The following is a 22,377-nucleotide window of genomic DNA, read 5'->3' on the forward strand; positions in this document are numbered from 1 at the left end:
GACTCTCCAGTCCCTCCCTTCTCTGTGGGCATATAATGGCTCACCCTCCACCTTGATTTTTGGGTCACCATCTCTCTTCAACCCTAAGTTCTACAATTCCAGATTAGAGTTGATTTGTCTTGTACTTTTGAGGCCAGGGTAGCATTGATATTTAGTCCATATAGTTTATCAGTCCTGGAAACAAGCATTTATATGGTAGACAGATAAAGACACATGTATAGGACCCAGAATCAGCACATGACCAAGCAGGAGTTGCTATGTTGCTTTTATTGTGTGCTTGTGGCTGATAATTTTAGGGACAGAGGTGTTTTCTGTCCAGCCCATGTTGAGCAGGTAGCCAGGCAGCTGCTCACTTTCCTATGGCCTAGAAATATCGGCCTAGAAATATGGATAGGGCAGCTGGTGAAAGACAGAGCCTCTTCTTATCTTTTGAGAAAGCCTGAGCTCATGAGAGGGTCCATTCTGAGTGTCCCCAAGTGGAGGGGAGAGGGCACACTCAGGGAAACCAAGTTCAGCAGGGAGGGAAGAGTCTGCCGCCCCTGGAATAGAGAAGGCAGGTGCCTGTCCCCCAGCAGCCCCAGGGCAGCAGGCATGATCCCATGAAGCCCAAATCTCAAAGTCCTGTGGGTTGGGTCAATGACTGTGGCCTTAGTACAAGAGAGGACACATGACCAGAGTGCTTCTCACAGTGTTTGCTGCTGCAGGAGATTCTGAATCCTTGAAATAAACTGGGTAAAGAGGAACCTAGTAGAGACCATCACCAAATTTCCCTCCAGCCTGGAATATCGGAAATCCCAGTAGGATTTATGCTTGACTTAAAGGAAATAAAGAAAAGAGAACTTATTCCTCTGGCCACATGGTGCCAAAAGTGAGACCATGAGTCTGTGGGATCTTAGTTCCCTGACCAGGGACTGCAGCCGACCAGGGATTGAACCCAGGCTCTCAACAATGAGCGCACAAAGTTCTAACCACTGGACCCATTGAAGTCCCAGAAAGGAGATATTTCGAGCTCTTACACTTCACATATTATATTACGGACCACCTTCATATTTATTTGCTTTTAGATATGTATTCCTCTTAGCCTGTTATCTCCCTGAAGGGCCGGGATCTCGTGGGCATTCCCCAGGGTACGTCCAATGCCCAGCACATACTCTCATTAAAGTGTGCAAGCTGGCTGAGGGTCTCCCTAAGAGTGATGGGCTCAGGGGAGAAACTGGAGCGGAACGCTTACAGGACAAGTTAGGATTTCGAGAAGACAAGCTGTGGATTTGGGGTAGAGAAAAGTGTGTTTTTGAGGAAGAATGTTGAAAAGGAATGGAGAGTGGGGCGCCAGGGGGTCCGGGTGAGCCCCGCCCAAGCCCGGGTGCCAGCGCGACGTGACGCAGCGCGGTTTGGCCGCTGTGGGGCGCCGTAGCCCACGCCGTTGCCAGGGGAACGGGCCCAGCGCCGGACGAGGCCCAGCCAGCGTCTGCCTGGCCGGGCGGTACAGCCAGCCCAATCGAGTCGGAGTCGGAGGACTTGCGGGCCTAACCTCCGCCTCGCGTCCCGGGATGGGGCTCCGATCCGGGGCGCACCGCCGCCCGGTCCCAGGGACCGTCTCTACCGCGAGAGTCTGAAGCGCGGCCGCTCTGGGGCGGGTGGACGGCCGGGCGCTGGGGCTGAGCCGCTGAGTGACCTTGGCAGGGCCGACCTGGCTCGGCGGACGACGCGCAGGTGAGGGGCCCCCTGTGCAGTTCTCACCTCGAAGCTGAGCCGCGGGGGCAGAGCTGCCGCCGCCCGGCCGAGCTTTTCGCCTGGAGCTCGCGCGCGGCCTGGGCTGCAGGTCCTGGGCAGGGCGCCCGGCTTCCTTCTAGCATTCACCAGGTTCGCAGATCTGCACTGAGCGTCTGCTATGTGCCAGGCTCTTTGCCAGGCGCGGAGCCACCAAGGGCTCCACAGAGGACGCCGCAGTTCTCCAGAACCGGCAGTGTTAAGAAGGGGTCGGGCGGGGGTTGCGGGGAGCAGGCGCCAGATACACGACTAAAGTGATTTCAGGTCAGGTTAAATGGTCTAGTGCTCTAATGGAGGGAGGTCAGGGAGAATCCCCTCACTCATGTGACTTTTAAGCCAAGCTTTAAGGTTGAGAGTTAGCACTGTGATCAGGATAAGGGTGTTTCTGGAAGAGGCAAAAGGAAATGCAAAGATCTGGAGGCAGCAGGTACAGAGGAACAGAAAGGGTGAGGGGCACTTAGCAGGAGGAGTAAACCACTGAGGAGTTTTGATGTGTTTTTAAGTTTTGAAAATCTCACCTCACTCTGGCTGCTGTGGGCAATGTGGTTGTGACAGGGGCATACCAGCAAGTCAGTTGAGGGCCGTCTTAATTCTGCCAGTGTAGCTGTGCCTCCTAGAATTTATTTAGTCTCTCTGAGCCTCAATGTCCTCCTCTTGAAAGGGGCATGTTGCTCTGCATGTTGTTTATGAGAGAGAAAGTGAGGGGCTAGCCACATCTCAGACCGATGACTAGAGAGGCCTGTGAGAACAGTTTGAAATCATAGGACCTACTTCAGAGAGTTGTAAGGGATAATAAGCAGATTCCATCAGAACACTTAAAGCAGTAGCACAGAATAAGTGCCTTCTAAATGGCTAGTAATGGTTATTGTTGTTGTTGAGACACTATAAGGGAGCAATGATTGGAGCTTGGAATAGAGTGATGGCAGCAGAAATGGTAAGAAGTGGCTTAACTTCCCTTCTTGAAGGAGAGTTGGATTTAGAGATGAGTAAGGGGTGGTCCCTGTTTTTGGAAAACTGGTGATTCACAGCGGGAGACGGGTTTATAAACAGATAATCACCATGAGATTCAATAAAAGCAACATTGGTACTTAATTAGTCAGGTTTTGTTTTGTTTTTCTTACTTTGTTCTGTCACAACTTTGTTCTAAATGACTGTTTCTTGGTGGGTGTTCCTCAAGGCTTGCTTCCACAATCATGGGATTTGATTTCCTGGTTAAAACCAACAACCCTTGCCTCTGCTCACTGGCCTTATTTCAGCTCCGTGTTGCTCCCTTCTTCTTGTCCTCTTTCCTTGGTTTAACTTGAAGCCCAAACAGTTTGCAGTGATTGCTTCAGGAGGAAAATGGCACAGGAAATGTTTGCAGACCACGTCAACTCAGAAATGACTGAGGTTTCAAGCTTTTCTTGCCCTCGCATCAGAATTCTGCATGTTGTTGATATGAGGAGCCCAGCCACATCTGAGACCAATGACTGGAGAGGTCTATGAGAAAGGCCTGAAGCTCCAATTTATTTTCTGGGAGTTTCTGTGATGTGTGTCTCTTATTCACATAAGCACTTCCCAGAATTTTAAAGCCAGAGACTTCTCTGGCACCTTTGGGGAATTCTGATAAACAAAGTACTTGCCCCTTGAAAGTTTCTTTTATAAATGACATTTTTTGCTGTAAAACAGCGTGACCCATGCAGAATTTTCTTTTCAGCCCCTCCTTTAGGTGGTGAAATTGCGCATTGGTCAGATCTCAGTGAAAATGGGTTTAAAAGTAGATCCTGGGGGACAAAAAAACAAAACGGAAAACTTGTTTCATAATATCCACAGAAAAGCACACATATGCAACCATAAATCCTCTAGCAAAAGAAAAGGTTGTTGGGAGTGAAAGCCTCTTGTGGCATGCACCTTCCCTTTGGGTTCTGGAGTCACGGGAAGCTTAGCTGACCTTCAGCTAAGAACTGAAGCAAGGTCCTGCCCTGCTGCTCTTCTGTGGTGCCACCTGGTTGTCTGATTCCAGCTTGGACAAAACCCCCAACAGCTCATAGGGAGCTCTTCAGCTGAACAACTCAGAACTGCTTTTGAGAATGAGAAAGCATTGAACTACAACTGAGTGCTCTTTTGTTGCATGGTTGTTAGGCAGCATTTCCTTGTTTGTCTGGTGTGATACTAAGCTCTAGATCACACGAGCACATTTGGTCCACATGAAAGCCCACTGGGCCAGGAGGGTAAGAGATGACACCCTTCAATTATTTATTTGACTTTTTGTTTCAAAAGTAGTATATGCACATGGTGAAAAAAAAAAATCCAAACAGCACTAAGGAGTACATAGTAAAAACAGATCTCTCTCATTCCTAGCCACTAGATCTCCTTCTCACAGGCTACCTGTGTATTTGCTTTCTTGCATTTCTTTCCAGAGAGAATCTGTGCATATAGGAACATAGATATCTATCCATCCACCTTGGCTTTCACTTACTGGTAAGCACACTTTACAACTATCCTACATCTTGCTTTTCTACTTAGTTCAGTTCAGTTGCTCAGTTGTGTCCAACTCTTTGTGACCCCATGGACCACAGCATGCCAGGCCTCCCTGTCCATCACCAACTCCCGGAGTTTACCCAAACTCATGTCCATTGAGTCGGTGATGCCATCCAATCATCTCACCCTCTGCTGTCCCCTTCTCCTCCTGCCTTCAATCTTTCCCAGCATCAGGGTCTTTTCAAATGAGTCAGCTTTTCATATCAGGTGGCCAAAGTATTGGAGTTTCAGCTTCTACTTAACTGTGTATCAAAAGTCATTTCATCCCTTATTTTTGATGTTATGTAGTATTCCATTGTGTGGATGCACCATATATTTTTTTAATATTGGTGTTTTGGGTCCTTTCTTATTACCAACATGACTGCAATGAATCTCTGTGCACTTTATAAGCATCTGTATAAGATAAATACCTAGAAATGGAATGTCTGGGCCCAAGGGTATATGTGTTCTCAAGTTTGGTGCGTGTGTGTGTGTGTGTGTGTGTGTGCGTGCTAAGTCTCTTCAGTCGTGTCTGACTCTTTGCAACCCCATGGACTGTAGCCCACCGGGATTCTCCAGGCAAGAACACTGGAGTGGGTTGCCATGCCCTCCTCCAGGGGATCTTCCCAACTCAGGGATTGATCCCAAGTCTCTTATATCTCCTACATTAGCAGGTGGGTTCTTTATCCCTAGTGACACCTGTGAAGCCCCCTCACGTTTGGTAGACATTACCAAATTGCTTTCCAGCTAACCTTTTTGAAAAATAAAGGAGTGGTCCAAAGTGGTGGCTTTGTGAAATTCGCCTGCTAGGTTCCTCAATCTGTGGGCATTATGAAGGGACCAGAAGCAGGCTCTATCTCCAGCCCTTACCCATTTCCCTTGCTCCAACGTGTTTCTCCCTGTTGGTATCTCAGTTCTCCAGGCCCTCCAAGACTCCACATTGGCCCTGTCACCTCTCTTCTGATCCCGTCACTCTACCTTTCCAGTTCCGTGGCCTCCGCCAACAAACCCTCTTTAGTAATGAAGTAGATTCTTTCCTGAAATTCTCAGACATCTTGCAGAAATGCAGGGATGCCTACAGCCTCTCCAGGGCTAGTACTTTTCAGCTCAGCCTGGTTCTTTTGACAGCACTATTCATGAATCTCAGAACAACATTCCTAAATATTTTTTTTTTTGGTGGGAGCAGAGGTGGGCAAGAGAGAAGTGAACCAGTCAGGTAACTGTTCTCTAGTTCATAATGAGAACTTGAAGTGGTAAGATTTTCCTCACTTAAATTAGGCATATGAGTTAAAGTAGCCTGACATTATTTTGCAAATGCTATTTTAGGTGTAAAAGTGAAGGTTGACATACATTATTGTCATCCCAGCAATGGCCTTCACCTTTTTGGGACAGGGAGAGACCTGCATAGCCCTTTCAGCCTACCTCAGAAGCCAGGTGAGCCCTGGGCTTACCAGGCCAGTGACTACCTTTGGTTGTTAACATTCCATGGGGCCTCTTTGTTCTTGCCTTCTTTCTGTCTCCACCAACTTAACTCTGTGGTTTGTTCTATGGCAGCTGAAGGTACTTGAGAATCTTTTATCAAGGTACACATACCTGTCAGCCCACCAAAGATGCAGCGGGTCATCGGGCAGGCAGTGGGGAACTTGTGGGCTTCACCCCCACTTCCTGCCCATCTCCTCCCAAAGCACTGGGCTGCTGGGCGATTGGGGCCAGTCTGCTGGGGTGTCACTTCCCCCAAGTCCATTCTCTTCTTGCTCATGCCCTCCTTCCCACTGTGAATAGAAAGCTTTCTATAACACCCATCACCTTGATGTCAATTCCCGTTTAAATTTTCTGTGACTCCCCATGGCTCTTTCAGTAGTACCTAAGCTTACTCACCTGGCCTCCTATCATCACCTTCTTACGGAACTGAAGTTGGATCTGCTTGCCTAACACACAGCAAAACCAATCTGCTGACACCGGGCTGTGGTGAAGGAAAGTACAGCATTTATTGCAGGGAGTGAGAGCCAAGCGAGGGAGTGGGAGATATGCCTCAGGTCCACTTCACCATGGTCTTTGAGTTAGGGTTTTTTGTTTTTTTTTTTTAAGGGAAAGAACAAGAGGCTGGGATTAATCATCATCTTATGACATTTTTGTGACATGTCTTAATCGTAGTTTCTGGAGTATTCTAGTCTCTGGTTTATGATTTTCTATCCAGGTGGTCCATGGCACAGGGATCTGTTAGTTCATCTTGCACTGGAGAGAAAACCAGAGTTTCTGTGTTGATGATGACATCTATAGTAACCATTTTAGTACATGTTTTCAGTAATTTTAGTCATATGACTCTATTTAGTTTTCAGTTAGCACAAGATTGAAGTTACAGGAGACTCAAAAGAGAACAAAGTTTTAGATAGATTAATCACAATTTCAGTAAGGGAACTTGGTTTTAGGGGGACTTGGTTTCAACCTAGGATCTGACCCTGCAACTTCCCAGGGCTCATCTCTCTCTCTCTCTGTGAATCTTGCTCTCTGACCCCAAACCCATCCACTCTGTGTCCTGTCATACTAGGCTGCCAAAATACCCATACCCTGATATCTGTCTGAGCCTGTCTGGGCCCGCAGAAAGCAATCCTCTGAGGGCAGGAACCTGGTCTCATAGGTGTTTACATCTTTAGCACACAAGGGGGCTGGGCCAAGATATGAGCGCACAAGCTGGCCGTGTCTGGGAGCAGGATGACACGTCTTTTAGTCTGATCTCCTAGGGAAGTGCTAAGAGGGGAAGGACAGCCAGAAAAGTCCCTGGGTCTGATGACAGTGCTTAGTCCCATCCATGCTTAAAGCCCTATCTCCTATTCTCTCCTACCTCAGAGCCCTTTTAATAAATTTTTTTTGGAGGTCAAAATAATTTGTGGCCACCAACTCCATAAGGGAAAATGTCATCAGTTAAGAGTGGGTTGGCTCAGACTTTCAATGCAGGTGGCATGCCACCTGGGCACCTCAGTCTACTCCAGAGTGCTGCCACTTCTGCAGGGGACTTAGACCTAAGAGCACCACCCCCCATCCACGGGCTCATACAAGTGGTACTCTCTGGGCCAAGGGTATTGGGGTTTGGAATCAGAACAGTCTCTAAGGCTGTTGGTGGTAGGCCCCTGGCCTCAAATGGTGACTTCTCCTGCCTCAGGCATCAGGGACACAGCAGCACTGGGGAGTGCCTATGGCCACTGCCAGTCCACTCCAGCAGTGGGGACATGTCAGTCAGCCATGTGCCTCTGCTTCTTCCTTTATAAACTACCTCAAGGTGTAGGGCTATTCAGGAGTGAGGATGGCAAGGAGAAAGTCAGGATTTAGGGACCCCAACTGATGGGTTCCCTTCAAAGAAGTTGCCCTGTTGGATCACCAGAGAACCTGTGTTGGAGCCACAAAGATTTGTCTTCCTGAGCAGAACTGCCCAGCTCAACTGTACTCACTGGGTTTGACCTGATGACCTTTGTTTCCAAAAATCAAGGACAAAGATTTGCTACCTCTGGGGACATTCCAAATAAAGTGACCCCAGCTTCTTGATCACCTTTGTCATGTTTGATCAAATCTGAGAAGTTTAGAATGACAACCCAGTGGCTCAGCTCTTATGACAATGTGTTCCTTGGGACTACTGACTTAAGAAAGCAACTTCAATCAACCCCGTCACTTTGGGCACAAACCTCATAAAACCTCATAGGATATCAGATGTAGTAGCCTCCTCAGTCTGGAGAGATGAGGATACCCCAGAGGGCTATTTAAGGGTAATCATAATGTCTACCCTTTAGGAAGCATTTATGTGTCAATGGGTGTTGCTGATCTGTATATAGCCCTAGGTGGGCATCTCTACCCCTGTTTTTCAGATGAAGAAACTCAAGCCCTTCAGCTAGTAAGGAAAGAACCAGGAGTTGAACCTAGATCTGTTTCCTCCAAAGCTGGGGTTCTTTTCCCACCCTTCATTGCTTTTTACTGAAGACAAAGCAAATGACCAAAGGATTCCAGTTGAGTCCCTGGGAGAAAACTAGGGTCACTTCATTTAGCTTTGGATGAGGCTACTCAGAATCTCCAGGTTTGGTTTGCGGGAAGCCCTGGGCCTTGGGTGGTATGAAGGGCAGAATGGCTGAGTGTGAATGTTTGGCAGTTAGGGTAATAGCCATGGGGCGGGGGTAGATGGGGTCGGGGTGGGGGTGCCTGGTGACTATACAGATTGAAGGCAGGGCAGAACAGGGCAGGACGCTTTGAGTGGGTCAGGATTTCACATCATTTACTGTGCCCATATTTCCTTTTATTTCAGATGCTTTCAAGTCAGCAAACATTACTGAGCACCTACTATGTACAAGGTATGTTCTGCATGTTTGGGGGAGGGGATGTGGGGGAACAGAGGTGGATGAATCACAGTACCATTGCTGCCCATAGGGGAAGCTGGTATAACACAGGGGCAGACATAGAGATGGCAAAGTGTACTAAATGGCCAAGTGACTTGCCCAATAAAAACTGAGTGCGAAGATCCCCTGACTCACTTGGAACATCAAGAAAAGCTTCCTGGATGAGGTGGTGCTCGCAGTGGACTCTGAAGATCAAGTCACATTTTATTGAGTTGAGAAGTGAGGAAGGTGTTATAGGCAGATGTGCTGGTGGGGGAAAGGGTCCTGCCATACCCTTTGTCTTAGTCAGACTCCCTGGCCAAAAGGCATGGGCTCCTGAAAGGAGAGTCCAGCTGCCAGGGATTTTGATCTTCTACCAAGAGCTCCGAGTTGGCTTGTCTACCCAAGTGGGGCACTGCCTGCCCAGGCTCTGGTTTCACCTCAGGTTCAGAAGATACTGGGGGTTGGGCTCTTTCTCATGTCATACTAGGCCCACCTGTCTGCTCTGCACATATCCTTTGACAACCAGGTCAGCTCTTGGGCGGAGGGATGGTGGGATGGGGGTGGAAGAGTGCTGCCATCTGGTGGTTTGGCTCTGGACAATGCTTGTCTTTCCCTGAGCTCCCTCAAGTGAGTCAAAAGGCATCAGCTCACCTTTTTGTTCTCATTGCACTAGGCCCAGGTTTACTTAGAGATACATGGTCATTTCCACTGCTGGAGGGATCCAGTGAGGAATCCTTCCCTCTCTCTTGTGTGCTGTCTTCTCTTCAGCCAAGAAGCCCGGGCAGTTTATCTGATGCACAGGGGAGATGGTTCAGGGTCCCCCAGTCCTTGAAGAACGTGTATATGTTTGCTAGGACCAGAGGCCAGATCCCTCTCCTGAGTACTTCCACTCCCTATTTCCCTTAGCAGAGCATACGGGGGCCCGTCTCTGACACTTGCATTTGGGCCTCGGGACAGAGGTGACTAATCCTAACAGAATCAGCATGTGTTCTCATCACTCTGGCTCCAGCCTGATATTGTTACCAGATGAGAACATGTCTTATTGGGTTTAATTTTGATGGCTGTGGTAACAGAGCACTTTGAGTAACAGGCAGTCACACTGTGTCCTAAATAAACCCTGGACCCTCCTACCTTGTCCTGGCTAGGGCTGGGGCCAGAGCTCGCTCTGGGGTTTTGAGGCCAGCACTCTGCTGCCCTTCTCCCATATCAGGCTCCTCGTGCTAGGGTCCTGGATTCCCCTGTGGAGTAACTAGGAGAGAGCTTCACATTCCAGCCTGCCCCTCCTGCTGAAACCTGACTGCAGGCATAAGGCTTTGGGCTCCAGCCTGGGCCTCCTCAGGCTAATGCTGTCTCTACTCTTTCTCCCTCTGGAGATGAACATCTGCAACAAGCCCTCTAACAAGACAGCCCCTGAGAAGAATGTGTGGACCGCACCTGCACAGGCCAGCGGACCCTCCCCGGAGCTGCAGGGCCAGCGGTCCCGCCGGAATGGGTGGAGCTGGCCCCCGCACCCACTCCAGATTGTGGCCTGGCTGCTGTACCTCTTCTTTGCTGTGATTGGCTTTGGGGTCCTAGTTCCCCTCCTGCCTCACCACTGGGTGCCTGCTGGCTATGCTGTATCCTTGGGAATGTATGGGGCTGGTACATGGGAGAGTGCAGACAGTGGATGGAGGGACATGGGCAAGGCCTGGAGTTGGGTTCCAGAGCCTCAGACAATGCAAATGGGTCCTGTCTCTGCCTTGGGCTCCAGCTGCCTACCTGCTGGCCTCCAACACCCATCTGACCTCTCTGCCTGACTGGATGAGGGAAAAGACCTAATGAACCTTGGAGCGTTGAAAGCTCCACACAGATGGGAACCTCATCAACTGAGGTACCACAAGAGCAAGTTATAGTTGAGAACCTTAAAGCTCTTTTTAAGCTAATTGTGTCCAGAGCTCAACAAAGGATGAAAAATATGTTCCATTTATGAAATAATTTTTCACTTTTTGGAAAGAATCATGGTAGCCTCCTTTACATATTAAGTTCCTGGTATATTTAAAATATGGTTTTATTTACAGAGATGATTATGCCATACCCAGGACTGTTTAGGAGCTTATTGATTTTATAAGTCAGACTCTTTTAGGGTAAGGAAGGTTGAACTGACAAGAGGAGGGATAAAGATGCCCTGGAAACTCCTGGGAACTGTGACAAACATGCACTTGCCTGAGCTTGATGATGTAACTGTCCCTGCCCTGGCCATAACCCCCAGGAACAGAGGATTAAGGTGCAGCATGTGGCTATGTGCCCCAGTCCAGAGGGTGACCATGAGAATGTGCCCTGGTGTGTATGCTTCGTGGAGACGATTCCTTGGGCCTCTGTGAGAAGGTAGCCTAGGGTGAGCTAAAGGAGTTAACAGGGATGAATTTGAAAGTTTCAGGTGTAGACTCAGCACCCTTCAACTCAGCCCTTGCAGGGCTGCACAGGGCTGAACAGCTTCTGCCAACTGCACATCTCAGCCTCCTCTTCTATCTGACAGGAAGGATCCTGCCTGCTTCCCAGGCAGGGAACAGGGAGCACACCGGATGTGTGTGTGAGCACCAGAATGTATGAGCCATGAATGTGAGCATGCTCTCTTGGGAAACCATAGAGCCCTTGGCTGGTAGGTGACAAGGGCAGGTGAGTGGAGAAAGACTCTAGAGAAGGTTGTTGGTCTCAGATGCCAGCAGTGTCACAGGAGGACTTTCTGGACAACTCTGAAAACTAGACTTCCTCTGAGGTAACCCACAGGGCTTATTCAGTACTACTAAGTAGAATGCTTCATGGGACATTCCTCCCATGAGCTGGAATGGGTACGCCACTCACTCAAGACTACCTGGGTTTCTGCCATCAAGGTACCTGATTAATAACCACATGGTTTGGAATGAGTAGAATTAGAGCAAATAATAGTAAACACAATTAACTAGAATTTATTGAGCACCTATATGTGCCAGGCACTGTGTCAACCCTGTACATGGATGATCTCATTCAATCCTCATAATAATCTGTAAAGAAGGTGTTCCCCTGACTTTAATTAAAAAAAAAAAAGAATGAAACTGGGGCTTAGAGAGATTAAATGACTTCCTGAGTTGACATAGCTGGTATCCAGTGAGGCCAGAAGGACTGCCCAGGCAGCCTGGCTCAGAGGCAAGTGGGATGGTTTGAGGGTTTTGTCTTCTCCATATTTACTGCTTTGGGCAATGCTGGAGGCTCCAGAACCACCTGGTTTGGCACTCCCATTTCTTGGCCTGAATGGTTCTGTGTCCTCCCATCAAAGCTACCTTCCTTCTGAAGGCTCCCTTAGGGCCCCTGAAGAATGAAGTAGGGTCATTGTGTGTACCAAGCACTCACCTTGTGCCTAGAACTGGCCTGGGCCCTAGGGTTGCAAAAATGAGAACACAGGGCCCCAGTTCTCGGTGCTCAGCTTCCAACTGGAGGAAAGCCTAGTAGTGTGGAGATCATCACGTGGTAAGTAAGAGGGTAGGGACTCATACAGTAGACTGTGGGTGCAGGAGGAGGGCCATATAGCCCAACTTCATCGAGGGCCCAAATGCGCTCCTGTTGCTCTCAGCTCCCCACCTTCCTTCCTCCTGGCCTCGATAGGTATTCTTGGCTCCACCCTCTCCCTTCATCATCTGTATCCAGTCAGTCATCAGGTCCTGTTGATTTTGCCTCCTAAAAGGTATTGTATTTGCTCTCTTTTCTCCTCACTGCCAGCTGCCTCTCTTACCTAGATGACCATTTCGTCTCCAAACAGGTCTCCCTGCACATGCTATCACTCCAGCCAGTCTGTCTCTATCTCTGCAGCCAAAGTGCCCTTTCAAAAAACAAAAATGATAAAGTTACTCTCCAGCTAATACCCTCTAATGGCTTCTTCCTGCCATAAGATTCAAGATCCTCAAGGCTCTCCACATTCTTGACTCTGCCCATTTCCCTAGCATCTTCTTATTTTATTTCCTCTGTTGTTCTCTGCTGTGACAACACTGGTCTCTGTGGAAGCCCTTAGCCCCTCTCTTCACCCCAATACCCAGCTAAGTCAGAAGTCAAGAACTAGCAGTCCATGGGCCAGTTGGGCCTATAGATTTTTTTAAATTGAGTGATAATGAACACACTAAATAGACATATCTGAAGGGCTTCTTCAGCAGGTACATTTTAAAAATTACTTATTTCCTTGTCAGCATTTTAAAATTTTAAAAATTAAAAAAATGAGATGCCTCATATATCAAGACACAAATCCAGATTTCTGGTTTTGAAAAGCCAGAATTTGGTGACATAGGCTTTCTTTCTGGCATGGTACCAATGAGTTGAGCTGGAAACACACATCAACCACCCCGTTATTTGGGGCTCTGCTTGCTCCCAGCACCCAGCCAGGCCCCCTTCCCTCTTTATATTTCTTACTGGTTCCTGTGCCACTCCAAGTATAAGCTGACATAATACTTCCTCAGGGAAGCTTTCCATATCCCTTTTGACCAGATAAGGTCACCCAGTTACAAACTTACATAGTCCCATGAACTATCTTTATCACAATCAACCTACTCTTCGATTAACATCTGTGTTTCCTGCAAGACTGTGGGCTCTTTGGGGATAGGGACCAGGTCTGTTTGTTCCTGCCATATGCCTCAGTGCCTGATGTAGAGAAAGACCTCAGTAAATAGTTGAATGAATGAAACAGGGGGTGGGGGGTGGGAGAAGTGTTGAAGCAGGCAGGAAACTAAATGTTTGCCCACATCAGTGTGTCTGAAAAGAGGCTGGAATGGTGAGGAGTAGTGGTTGGTAATACCAAGAGGTTTGAGAGGAGCCAGAATGAAAGGGGCCATGAGTATTGAACCTGAAGAGTAAACTTTAGCTTGAGAGCCATTGAAAGCCACTGCAGGAGTTTAAGCACTCAAGGCCTTAAGTTTAAGCTTTCAGAGCTCACTTCGGGACCAAGTGAAGAGTACACTCAAGGGGACCCAGACAGGAGGAGCAGAGTCCAGAGACTATGGAATAGCCCAAGCAAGAGGTGAAGGCCTGATCCAGAGCCAGGGCTGTAGGGATAGAGAGGTTGTGGTGGGCCACAGGATTGTCTCTGTCAGCTCTGGTACAGCATGTTAGGGCGGAGCCTGGCTCCTGCAGACGTGTAAGAAAATTTGGCTGCTGGGAGGAGGAAGAAAAAAGGAGGTTGGATAGCTTATGGATGGAGGATAAATGATAGAGAGATATCTGACTGGCTAGCAAAAGGACGGATGGATGGATGAATAACTAGATGGAGGGCGGATAGCTGACTGGGTGGAATCTATTTGTAAAGTTTTACACATTCACTTTGCAGTAAGTTGTCAGCATACTTGTTCCCAGGCTTTGGTCCAGTTGCTGAGCAGATAGATCCTGGAAGATCTGTGTTTCAGGAATTGGCCTTGTGCCCACTGGCCAGCCCTTACACGTCAGGCTATACCAGACATTCAGCCCCAGGATTCCGAGGACCTGAACTCTAGACTAGGGAGGCAGTGGGTCTATGAGACTCTGTCTGCAAGTGATTCTCCAGCTGGCCTGGCTTCTGGGAGGGGATGTTTGCATCCTTCTCAGAAGCAAGATAAATGAGCTTAGAACTTATATTTTGGGTCCTTCAACCTTAGAGAACTATCTGTTTCAGTCTTATTTCACCATTCAGAATCTGAAAACAGGTCAAATCCTGAGTAAGACCAGCCAGGGTCTGCACCAGGTTTGGGGCAGTGAGGCCAGGGCCCTGTGGTTGGTCTCCTCAACAGCAGCAGTGCTGGGTTGTGAGCTCCATTACCAGATAGCCCCATCTGTTCTTCCATCTAGGGCACGGGTATGCTAGAGATGTCTGACAAGGAGGCTCTTGGGGGACTGGAGATAGGAGGTAGCACAGGCAGAGTCTCTGCACTGGGGAGTTGCATACAGGTAGAGAACAGTTCTTTAGCCACAGGAAGCAGGGGTGGGCTCTCAGCCAGCAGTGTGGAGTGAGTCTTTAACCTGCTGGGCCAGTGCATGGGCGCCATCTTTGCTGGCCACCTCGTGGTGCACCTGACTGCTGTTTCCATCGATCCAGCAGATGCCAATGTGCGGGACAAGAGCTATGCAGGGCCTCTGCCCATCTTCAACCGCAGCCAACATGCACACGTCATTGAAGACCTACACTGCAACTTGTGCGACGTGGATGTGTGAGTGCATGTGGACTGGGTGTGTGTGGCCGATGAGTGCACCCGGGGAACTGCCAGTGGGAGCTCAAGGCAGACAGGGGCATGCCCAGTCATCCTGAAGCCTCAGAACCCTCGTATTTCACACAGTCAAGAATCTTGGTGGAGTGACAGACAACTGGGTGAAGGAGAAGGTGAGGAGAAGGTGCCTGGAAGCAGAAGATGAGGAATAGCATTTCCATCAGTTAAAGTAGGAAACATTTGGCACTGCTACAAACATTGCTAATGACTAACTCTGCCAGTAACCACCCCCTTCTCTCACTAGCATCCCCAGGTATGGGCAGGGACGGGAACTAACAGAAGCTAACACCCAAGTACTTATCATGTGCTAAGTGCTTATGAACAACCACCCCGCAGGGTGGGTAACATCTTTCTCACTTCACAGAAAGAGGAAGAATCCAGTGCTCAGAAAGGCTGAGGTTGGTCATATGGCTCTTAGGCAGCAGAGCCAGATTCACAACCCAGCCTGCCTGAAGCTGGAGCCAATATACTGTTATCCTTGTTTATATACAACTCTGAGGCCCAGAGAAGCCAAATGACTTACTCCAGGTCACATTGAGGGGTTAGAATGTACAGAGTCCAAACCCTTTGGCTGGTCCAGACTGCCTCTCTAGGCCCTTCCCTGGACCATCCCAGCCTCTCAGCCTTAAGAAGGGGATCTGGGATTGGGTATGATTCAAGGCTAGCTCCCCCCCAGCAACTTTTAATATTAAGACCCAGGCAGTTTATTGAAGGGGTTCTGTCCATAGGACAGAGAAAGAGCCAGTGGTGTTAAGATGCTGAGGACTTTGGCATCAGACAATCCTTTCCTTCACTAGACACCAGTCAGTGTCCTGTTCCTCAGTGGATGCTCTGGCAGTTGCTTCCTGTTCCAGGGCTCCATTCTGTTCTGCGAAAGGGGATTGAAACTTATCCTTCCACTCTCCTTTGGGCTTTCCTGGTTCTGCCCTGGGGCAGGGAGATTCACTTGTATCCCTAACTTGGCCTCCCCTCATCTTATCCCCTGTGGTGAACTGCTTGCTGCTCACCCAGATATCTGCCTGCCCTGCTCCCTTTGGCTCCTTTGGCTTAAACCAGATAGACTGGAGTTTTCTGGAAGAGTGCCAGAAAAATTCCCACAGTCTGGCAGGGAAGCAGAGACTCAAAAACAATGGCGATGTCAGGAAGAGCAATGCAAGCCCTGGGTCCAGCAGCCTTGCTCTCTTCTGCTACATGGCTCCATACCTGCATTGTGTCCTGACTGGGCAAAGGGGGTCCTTGCTTGGAAAGGAACCTCCATTTGCATTTCACACCACTATCACCCATATGCATAGTTCCAGAGGGGGACAGTATAACGCTGTCTACTCCTCTCACCCCTGGGTACACCTCCCTTCCCTCCCGAGCCTCCCCACCTCTTCAGAAGCGCTGTCTCCTCTAGGTGTCCCGCCCCACCGTGCCCGACACCAGAGGGCGCGCGTGCTCCCTGTAGACGCGCTCTGCCCTCCGCTTAGGCGCGGGTGAGTGACCTGCTTCAGGCACAGAACTGGCAGCCCCCAGGCCAGGATGGTCAACCAAGGGTGGGGTAAGCCCGCGATCACTCTGTGCCCCCTCCCATCGCAGGAGTGCGCGTTCCAAGCACTGCAGCGCCTGCAACAAATGCGTGTGCGGCTTTGACCACCACTGCAAGTGGCTCAACAACTGTGTGGGCGAGAGGAACTACCGGTGAGAGCTAGATCCGGGCCACAGGGGTGCCTGGGGATGCGTGCTGAAATGTGTGAACCAGGGCCCTTGACCCTTCATATGGGACCAGGTGAGGATGGGAGGTACTTGGGGGACCTGTGCGCTGGTCTGAGGGTGAGGCTCTCCATGGCTTCCTCCTGACAGGGCTGAGGGTAGGTTTGGAATCTTTCTCCTCCTAGCCCAGGGAAAGGTGGGGAGCCTATTGGGGGTGGCTGCCTGTCTTCACCTTTGCCCGAAGCCTTCGGCTTCCTGAGGAGTTAGGGCTGTGGGGTCAGAGGCCCAGCTCCCCCTCCCAGCCTCTGGCCCTTCTGAGCTCTGGGCCCTTGCCCAGCTGGAGCACCTGGGTGCTGACAGCTGTCCGTGGCTGGGCCCAGGCTCTTTCTACACAGTGTGGCATCCGCCTTGCTGGGCGTCCTGCTCCTCGTGCTGGTGGCCACTTATGTCTTTGTGGAGTTCTTTGTCAACCCCATGCGGCTGCGTACCAACCGCCACTTTGAAGGTCAGTCTGGGTTCCAGGCCCACTCCCACCCCCTAGCCTGTTCTGGTCACTGGTCACAGCCCTGGCTGAGCACAGTCTGCTCGTGCCTTGCAGTCCTAAAGAATCACACAGATGTGTGGTTCGTGTTCCTGCCTGCCGCCCCTGTGGAGACGCAGGCTCCTGCCATCCTGGCTCTGGCTGCCCTACTCATCCTTCTGGGCCTGCTCTCCACAGCCCTGCTCGGCCACCTTCTCTGCTTCCACATTTATCTCAGTAAGTGCCACCCTGCCTCACATACACACCCACACCTGCCTTGCAGGGGATGGGGTCCCTAGGCTGGAGGAAGGCTCCCAGTTTGGGCTGTGGAGTCCTGACACTTTGCCCCTTCCTGGTGCTGGCTCTCTAATGGCGACTCGTCTCACTCTGTGGCTGAGTGTGTATGGACACAGTGCGTTTTAGCCTGTGGTTGGGTACCCTCCCTCACCTTCTTAACCCCAGGGTTCCTCTTCCATTACACTGAGTCCTATCTTCACCCCCTCAGTGTGGCACAAGCTCACCACCTATGAGTACATTGTACAGCATCGTCCACCACAGGAGGCAAAGGGGGCCCACAGGGAGCTCGAGTCATGTCCCCTGAAGATGCGGCCTATTCAGGTATAGAAGTGTCCCAGAATGCTGAGGGAGTGGGAAAAGGGGGGTGGGAGGGGCGGTGGGCTACGCAGCAAGTAGTCAATGACAAGACAGGGCAGAAGGAAGCAGGCCTGGAATAGCAGCAAGGGGAGGGGGTGCTGGAGGCAGCAGGGGTGAGGGCAAGTATGTACTAAGCATGTGCCTGCTTGTTCAAGTGTGGGCACAGACAGAGGGAGCCCTGCATTTCCCTGACCCCAGGGGAAAGGCTCCGAGCATGCGCTGGAGGGCACAGAAAGTGGGAGCCTGGAAGTGGGCAGGGTGGGGCTGAAGGAGGAGAGGGATGGACCAAGGACTGGGTCACCAGGATGGAGCCATTAGTTCTCTCCACCTGTGACCCTGAGCCTTTATACCCATTACCCCATTTAAATCTTGAAACAGCCCATGAGGCAGATCATGCTACTATCCCCATGTTACAGATGAACAAATTGAGGCCAAGAAAGATTTAAAAAGTTGGGTCTAGGAAGAGTTAAGGTCTCCACACTCTGAAGCAGGAATCCTCCAGCCCAGGCTCGGGGCCTGGCCAGCCCAGCTGCTGATCAGCCTATCCCCATTCCCACGCCCCTTGGCTTCCTGAGGTCAACAGCTGGGGGTGGGGTGGTCCTGTCCTTGGAGCCCCCAGGGACTGAGAAGGCAGGGGGCCCAGGCAGGCCTTGTTGGGAAGGCTGAGTTCTGGATCCAAAGTCCTCATGGCAACTGTACACAAACACAGCCTGGTGGGTGGATTGAGGAAGGGTTTGGGACCCCACCTCTCCTCTTCTCATTGCCACGGGGTGGGCCAGGCTGCCAGGTCTGGGAAGGCCTGGGGGAGTGATGGCTGTTAGTGGAGAAACCTCCCCCAACTCCTGCCACACTGCTGTGTACCTGCCCTAGTGCTGGGCCCTGAACCCGTGTAAGCACAGTGGCAGCCATCCTGGGAGTGGGCATCACCCCACTTCACAGAGGAGACAAGCTCAGAGAGGTAGGCAGGAGACTTCAAGCTTCACAACCGTGCCCATTTGGGCTGGTCTTGGGATCCCCAAACTCAAAGGCTCAGGGCCTTGGCTCTGCAGTTACTGCCTGCTTAGGCTTTGAGGCTAGATGTGCCAGCAGCCAGGGCACTTAATATCATCTGAAAATGACCTGAGGGATACCTTCGCAGAGGGAGCAGGGGTGTGCTTGTCCCACTGAACAGAGGAGAGCTGAGGTGGAGAGGCGCCATGTATTATACCATTCAGGAATGGGCATGTTTTGAAGGTCTCAGGGAGGATTGTAGGGACAGCTGTGAGGAGGGGAGTTTGAATGGGGACACCCTGGTGTGGCACCTTCAAACCTCCCCAACTGGCTAGGGCCTGGCTCCTGTCCCATTATGATCCATCAGGCTTCTGGGAAGATCCTCTGCTGCCGTCTGTCCTCCCCTTCTGGAACCCAGGAGCACCAGAGTAGGCTTTGCCTCCTCTCTCCTGGGCCCTGGAGGGGTGCTAAGTCCACACTGGTGAAGAGGGGAAGGATTACCTTGATGTCCCAGTCCTTGCGATTGGGCTTTGACCCCTTCCCCTTTCCCAAGGCTCCTCTCCTCAGGCTGGCACCTCCACACTCTCTCCAACACTGCTCTCCTGAGCAGATGTTGCACACAGGGCTTGCCTGGGGCCTCCTTCTCAACATCTGTGTAGCCAACCCGTGACTGGCTGGGCTCATCCCCCAGACCTGCTAGGGCTGTCCTGCAGGCAGCCTCCCCACCCCCACCCTGAGCTGGAATGCGGGAGGGGCCTCACTCTGAAGCCGTTGCCCCCAAACATAGGCTTGTTTTAGAGACGGCGCTGCTGTTATAGTGTCTTCTCTGCATTAGTCAGGACGCCTGGGTCTCCATGGAAACAACTGTCGAGCCAGCGACAGCTGTCCGGTGCCCTGCCCCCAGCCTGATGGGGGCGGGGCCTCCTCCTGGCTCCGCCCCACACCCTTCACTAGGTTCCCATCTCTGGCCGTTTTTCTGGCTTTTGTTTCCTCACCTGCAGTCCTCTTGGGCGCGGCAGGGGCGCATGCTGCGTGCTAGGGTGCAAGCCCAGGCCACTCCTGCTACCTCCTGGCCTCACTTTCAGGCGTTGGATCTGCTGCTCCAACGGTCAGGGTGAGGATCAGCAACTAAACAAGACAGAGGACTCACCTATAAGTCTGGTCCCAGGTGGGATCATGGCGCTGTTTTTTCCACCACTTATTGCCTTCCCTTTACCAACAGAAGTTGGGGAGACCACTCATCCCCCCACTTCCCTCCAGCAGCTGAGATTGTGTCTGGTACGCTGAGGACTCAGCTCTCAGGGAGCCATGGATCTCTGCATGTAGCCTTGCAGCCGCGGGTGCACATGCGAGTGTGTGAAGTGCCAGGTTTCCCAACCAGGGAAAAAAGTTGGTTCAGAGATTGAAGAGCTAGAAGGAGACTGGAGCAGGAGGAGGCCTCTCTGAGTCCTTCTTTGCCCTCCCCCCCACCCCAACTTGGCCAGAGCAGCTCTAGACCGGGTACATTGGACCTATGAGGCTGGAGGCTTCCCGGAGGAGGTGGAATTTGACTGAAGTGAGGAAAACAATGGGGTTGGGATAAGGTACAAACACAGGAAGCCTCATTCTGCATTGGGGTTTTCCCAGCATAACTGGGAAGCCTAGACCTCTTCGCCCACACCTCCCAGAGAGAACAGTAAGGGGGTGTGTCCTAGACAGAGTGGGCCTAAGGACCCAGGAGGCCCTGGACCCATACCTGGCCTCCCAGCCTCCCTCACCTCCACCTTCCCCAGGAGATGGAGCTCTACATGCGGACCTTCAGCCATGTGCGCCCAGAGCCCTCTGGCCAGGCCAGGCCTGCTGAAGTGAATGCCAAGTGAGTGCAACTTGGGCAAGGGCCACCTCACATCTCCCACTGGTGTGGCAATGAGGTGGGAGAAAGGAGTTAGGCCAAAGCCAAGGCATGGGTCTTGATCCAGCCCAATGTGGCCTTGGACAGATCAATACCTCCTTCCAGTTAGGAAGGGAGGCTTATTTTAGAACCTCCAACAGGGTGGTATTTGAAGGAACAACAGCATCCAGCACTTACCCTCGCACTTCCCCTTCAGTCCCTCCCGATTCCTTGCCACCCGCGGCCAAGTGGAACCTCCACCGCCCGCCTCCCCAGAGACTCTCGCCCTGCCCCCCCGGATACGACCCCAGGTAGGGGAGACTGTGCTGGGCTCCTGCCCAGGTGGAAGGGGATGGGAAAGAAGCCTTTACCCCTTTCCACTCCTCCGCGTCTTTTGGCGAGGTGAGGTCTGGGGAAGGGTTATTCAGGCTTCCCCCTGTCTCTGCAGAAAAAGAGGAAGCGGCGCATGTATAAGGTACCGACCTCTGGGACCTTGGACCGAGAGCCCCAGTTGCCCAGGCTGCCGGGTGAGCGCCCCTTTCTGACCGGAATCTGCTCGGGGAGCTCCGAGGGAGGAAAAGGTAGGGCCCTTAGTGAGTGGTAGCTCCTAGTCGTAACATTCTCTTCCAACTCCATAGGGCCCCGGACCCCCGGCCGCCGCTCCAGCTCGTCGTCGGATTCCGCGGACGCCAGCACTGCAGGAGTCTATCACTCGGCGTCTGCCGAGTCCCTGGACGAGATCCCAGTGGCTCAGACGCGCCTAGGCAGCGCCGCTCTGGCCGCCCCGGTGGGTAGGCCCCGAGAGCCCGGGCTGGCGCTGCAGGCACGTGCGCCCGCTGTTTTCGTGAGTCCGAGCAGCGGCGAGCCCCGCGCGCAGGGCGGCTCCGAGGTTGATCTGGCTTAGCTGGGCGGAGAAGCAGGAATGGCGGAGGAGCGGCGGGACCGACTCTCTATGCAAAACCCCCACCCCCGCCGCACCGAGTGCACTTTAGGGGCCCCTAAGGGCCGGCGGGATCGGCCCCACTCCCCACTCCACTACTCAGCAATACCCGCCCAACCAGCTGTGATGCTCCAATAAACTTTTTTATGCTTTTGCGGACTTGGTGCACACTTTCTTAATGACAGGGGTCACGGGCCCTCCTGGAGCCGCATCATTGCCTGTTGGCCTAGGAGCAGAGGGTGAGGTGGGTCCCCCACATTGGGTGGCCATCCAGATTGTCATATGGAGAAACTCAAGTACCAGGCTCCTGGTTGGGAAAGGCCCTAGAAGCTCCCTAGTGGAGGTTATTTTTCTTGAAGATAGGGTTTGCACTTGGAGAGAGGAGGAAAGCAGCATTTGTGTTAGGAAGGCAGCAGCGGAAGCGGAGATGCGGAGGCTAATACCGGGGTGGGGTCGGAATGAATGAGGACGCGGACCCAGGAGGTCCAGGAGCTTTTCCCCGGCCGCATGACAGACGTCGGTGTAGATTCCGGAGCACTCAGGATTCGTTCACTGTCCCCTCTCGCCCCCAGTGACCCGGAGTTGTGACCTGGGGTGCTACACGTTCATTGGAGAGCTGTGGTCTTGAGCCAGCTCTAGACCCAATGTCACTAAGGGAAGGGACCTCCTCACTCCTCTGCATGTCTCCTCCGCCCCGCCCCGGCCCGTCCCCCTCCTGCCCCCGCCCAGCCCCCACCAAAGGCCTTTTTGGTTGCTGCTCTGGAAAGCTGGATCTCCCCTGAAGGTGGGGACCAGCTTTGAACTTCGGGCGGAGGCCAGAATGGGGGGTCTTCCGAGGACTGCCAGAA

General features: G+C 51.7%; 1 protein-coding gene across 14 annotated transcripts; it reads left to right on the plus strand.

Annotated features, from left to right (window-relative positions):
* The first annotated feature begins 1,406 nt into the window (after positions 1–1,406).
* On the plus strand, positions 1,407–21,688 carry ZDHHC1 (zinc finger DHHC-type containing 1). Of its 14 annotated transcripts, XM_070451146.1 has the most exons (13): positions 1,408–1,713; positions 8,127–8,264; positions 8,558–8,603; positions 10,004–10,246; positions 14,631–14,806; positions 16,442–16,543; positions 16,936–17,060; positions 17,154–17,312; positions 17,581–17,693; positions 20,492–20,574; positions 20,807–20,900; positions 21,038–21,116; positions 21,228–21,688. In XM_070451146.1, exons 3-13 carry the CDS (start codon positions 8,595–8,597, stop codon positions 21,491–21,493), a joined length of 1,449 nt encoding a protein of 482 aa, XP_070307247.1. In that variant the 5' UTR covers positions 1,408–1,713; positions 8,127–8,264; positions 8,558–8,594; the 3' UTR covers positions 21,494–21,688. The 14 variants fall into 14 exon arrangements, with proteins under 14 accessions (XP_070307253.1, XP_070307250.1, XP_070307252.1 ...); XM_070451154.1 differs by lacking the exon at positions 10,004–10,246 and having other exon boundaries at positions 8,127–8,332; positions 14,695–14,806; XM_070451158.1 differs by lacking the exon at positions 10,004–10,246 and having other exon boundaries at positions 8,127–8,332; positions 14,698–14,806.
* Positions 21,689–22,377: the final 689 nt, after the last annotated feature.

The sequence above is a fragment of the Odocoileus virginianus genome, chromosome 20 (genome assembly GCF_023699985.2).
Source record: "Odocoileus virginianus isolate 20LAN1187 ecotype Illinois chromosome 20, Ovbor_1.2, whole genome shotgun sequence".
NCBI lineage: Eukaryota > Metazoa > Chordata > Mammalia > Artiodactyla > Cervidae > Odocoileus > Odocoileus virginianus.